Source organism: Meleagris gallopavo, chromosome 11, assembly GCF_000146605.3.
Source record: "Meleagris gallopavo isolate NT-WF06-2002-E0010 breed Aviagen turkey brand Nicholas breeding stock chromosome 11, Turkey_5.1, whole genome shotgun sequence".
Classification (NCBI taxonomy): Eukaryota; Metazoa; Chordata; class Aves; order Galliformes; family Phasianidae; genus Meleagris; species Meleagris gallopavo.
In genome coordinates this window covers 18727081-18730753 of record NC_015021.2, presented here as the reverse complement: position 1 = coordinate 18730753, position 3673 = coordinate 18727081, and the positions used below count along the sequence as shown (strand labels likewise).

The 3673-nt window shown below is 36.8% G+C and overlaps 1 protein-coding gene across 4 annotated transcripts in view; it reads left to right on the top strand.

Annotated features, from left to right (window-relative positions):
- ECT2 (epithelial cell transforming 2) overlaps window positions 1-3268 on the top strand; it is a 27754-nt gene extending 24486 nt beyond the window's left edge. For all 4 annotated transcript variants that reach the window (XM_010716894.3, XM_003209199.4, XM_010716892.3 and 1 more), the window contains one exon: window positions 1704-3268. In XM_010716894.3, coding sequence (XP_010715196.1) covers window positions 1704-1793 — 90 coding nt within the window. In that variant the 3' untranslated portion in view covers window positions 1794-3268. The remainder of the gene's footprint in view (window positions 1-1703) is intronic.
- The last annotated feature ends 405 nt before the right edge of the window (window positions 3269-3673 follow it).

Here is a 3673-nt window from a genome sequence, read left to right as displayed (position 1 = left end):
GGGGGGGAGGGAAGTAGTGAAAAATCACTGAAGCTTAGATGTCTTCATGCTTGGACTAACTTTTGAATCCTTCCTAATTGTAGATGCTCATCCACTGTCTTCATGTAGCCTAAATGGATCTGTGAAATGTGTTAATGTCCATTGCTCCAATTCCGTTGATCTGAGCTCTCAAAAGTCCAGGCCTTGACCTGTGCTCTGTCCTGGCTCTCCAAATAGTCTTCTATTAAGTGCTATAGAAGAAGAGAGAACTTCTTCCAAACTGGAGAGATTCAGTGGTCATGCCTTGGACAAATTATGTTCTATCCCTATTATTACTATCACCTTGATGCTGAAGATAACAAGTGTGGTGCTGGAAAGTTATGTATGTCAAATCCTGACTGGTAATGTCCACCTTGTAAGCAGTCAGCATCCAATCCTGATTAAGACAGAATGGTACAGCTACCTGAAACCTAAAATCCACAAAGTTATAAACAGTATTGAGTTCTCCTTTGACTTGTAATGCTCTGGGTTACTCAGCACTGACACATTGTGCTATTTCTGCTTTTGAATACCAAGTTAATTCTTTCAGAGATCCTTTTTAACTTTTCTTAATTAAAAGTTAGACCTAATTAAAATAATATTGAACAACTACTTGTTTCAATTCATTGTGTCCAGGCAGCAGTGTAGCTTGCCAGCCAGAGCCAAAGTCCTCAGGACCAGCATTTTAACTGCAGGGTGGTCTTGAATAGCTAACTTTACCTATGGTTTTAACTTTTTGTTCCCCGTATGTAAATGAAAAAAAGTATCCCTATGAAGTATTAATAAGAACAGCAATATAAAGAGGCTTAGGATTTAACATTCAAATAGAGCCTATGGCTGCAAATAGAAGACATGCTATAGACACACATTAGATTTCAAAAAAAAAAAAAAGCATGCCTTTACCTGCCCAAAGTTTTGTTATTTAAAAGGCTCCTGAATTACATGGCTGCAGTAAGCTACCTAACTACCATGACCATATTGAAAAGCATGAGCAACAGAAGGTTGCCTGTGGAAGTACTTAAAGGACTGATGTAAAAAGTATAAAATCCAAGTTGATGCGAAGAAGCAACTCTTAGTACAGTGTATTTATGTATGAGATTCACTGTAACTTCAAGTCCTTAAGTCTAGTGTTTCTACCACCAGAAAAATCAGGTTTCTACCTATTTTGTGTGTAAATATTTGCAGTTAAAGTAAGCTTTGATAAGTCACTGTGATACAGAATATCTCTCTGTAACCAAGAAAATGTGTTCAGTGACTGATATGGGGCTCAAGCCTAGTAAGAACACATGACTGTAGGATTTGAGGGGAGCTAAATTCCTCCAAGATTGTGATGATATCAACCTTACATTTGGAAGGAGGTGAGTAGTGCAAAAAGTGTGATGTGAAATTATGCTAATACTTGCTTTTGAAGAGTAGCTTTTAAACATGTTCCTGCATTCTGAATTTCTGATCTAGTAACAAGGAAAAGTTTTTATTCTTTGTGTACTACTTATTTGGTGCTGTTTAACTTTGCCATTCAAAATCTAAAAATATTGAATGATTTCTTTAAAAAGCTGTCCATCTTAAATATCTTCCTGACAGAAAGTATAAGGAATCTATATATCAAGGTTGAGAAATGACTACTGATCGTCTGACATTGATTATGAAATGACTACTCTGTTTTTGTTTTTTTCCCTCCTCAACAGGGCATTTCTTCTCCATCCTTGGTCAGCCTTCCCTCAATCTTTGAAAAGAGGAGTCATACGTTAAGTCGATCAACAACCCACTTGATATGAAGCAGGCTTTAAGTACAGTGCCATACTGAGTGACTGACAAACAGCTGGCTGTTCAAATGACCTGTTACTGACATTAATGGTACCTTAGTCATTAGCACTTAGCAATGATTAGCAAAATGTTAGATAACACTAAGTTAACCACAAAGGGGTTTCTGGTTGTACTGATGTGGATCAGGTAATCAGTGGAGTGAGTAACTTGGTCTTTGTTTAAGACCCACTATTCCCTTGCACAATTTTTCACCAACATAATAAAAGCATTTTCTTTTACAGAAACTGTCCTCTTTCAGCAACAAACTAGTTTTGAAATAAGGAAGATGATCACATAACTTACTCCTGGTTTGAATGGCTCCCATGCTTGCCGAACTTAATCAATTGGCTGAGCACTTTAATGTTCAAACTGTTGATTTCTTAAATGGAGATGCATTATGAAGTACCTGACCTTTTGAGTATGACAGTTAACCTGTTGTACAGCTGCTTATTCCAGATATTTTATAAGTGTGGCTGTTTATAGAGAAGTAGGATTGAGTTTCTCTGATTGCGATCTTCTGCAGCCTCACTGTAATACAGTGGTGTTAGTTTATTTGAACAGTAAGTTTAAAGGCTATGACTAGCTTTGTCCACCACAAATGATTAAAAGAAAAACGAATATGCTCAAGAGTTATGGCTTTCCCTTTTAGTTAGGGCTGTTTGAAAATAACAGTAAAAAAACAAAGAACCTATGAGATCCAAATGTTTGGTTAATAGCTCATTATTTAATGCATAAGATTACTGGTGTGACGAGGGCCCAGTTTGGGTGTGCTCAATTTCAGGTGTACTCCTAAGGCTTTTATTTGTCTTTTTCATGTGTTTCTGTTGTCTTTCAAAGCTGTATGTTCACTCCTTTTGTATCCTCTCAGTCAGTATAATTCAATGCTATCTCAGGAACCATTTAAATATGTATATTTCTGCATTTCTTTAATGGTTTAGTAATGGTTAACCATCTGTCTGTATTAGGAGTTCTCAACTTCTGGCTTCTTAACCACCAGTGTCCTGTCTTGTCTATATGTAATTAGTGATGTTTCTGAATCTGTCAGACTAAATTGCTTTTATATTTTGTACCAATCCAAGCAATGTAAATAAACTCTTTAAAATAAAACTCCTTATGGCTTTGCTAAGCAGGCTTTATGGAAGTCCACTCTGTCACTTTGCACAAAAACATTGAGTTGGGTTCCTCTCTATAAATGTACTCTGATTAACTATAATAGCTATTTTTAATAAGATATGCAGCTTGGTAGGCCTCGGTCTGCCAGAACTGAATCTTTTATTTCCTTAATATTTGCCATTCTGCCTTGTTTCACTGGGTGTGTATATATCCATGGGTGCTTTGGCCTTATCCATTCAAAGCAAGCATCTGAACTTGATATGCACTGGACTTGATGTAATAAAGTATCTCTAGGAAAGAATCCATGCAATAAATCCTATGCTAAGAATATCAACCACAGGCTTGGCTTTCTTTTGTTGTTGTCTTTGCAAGGGCATCTTCAGCCTGCTAAATTCCAGATAAATTATTGCAAAATTTCTTATCTGACTTTCTACTGTACTGTTTTTGACAATATAACTGTAGAAGCAGCTTTGTCATAAGGTCTACTTTTGCCTTGTGGAACTTCATACAACCAGTGTATGAATGCAGGAGCTGGTGCTGCTGATAGCTTATGAAATAGTCCTAACTAAACAACCTCCTGCCTGAGAAGACTGCTATAATTTCAAGATGAAATGCTCAACATTGCTATAAAGCTATAAAGACATCTGGACTGGTTCATAACCCAGAAATGAAACAAGGATTTGAGGAAGTGAAGTATTTGATTTTGGTGCAGCCTCTGCACAGGCTCAAGGGAGAGAAT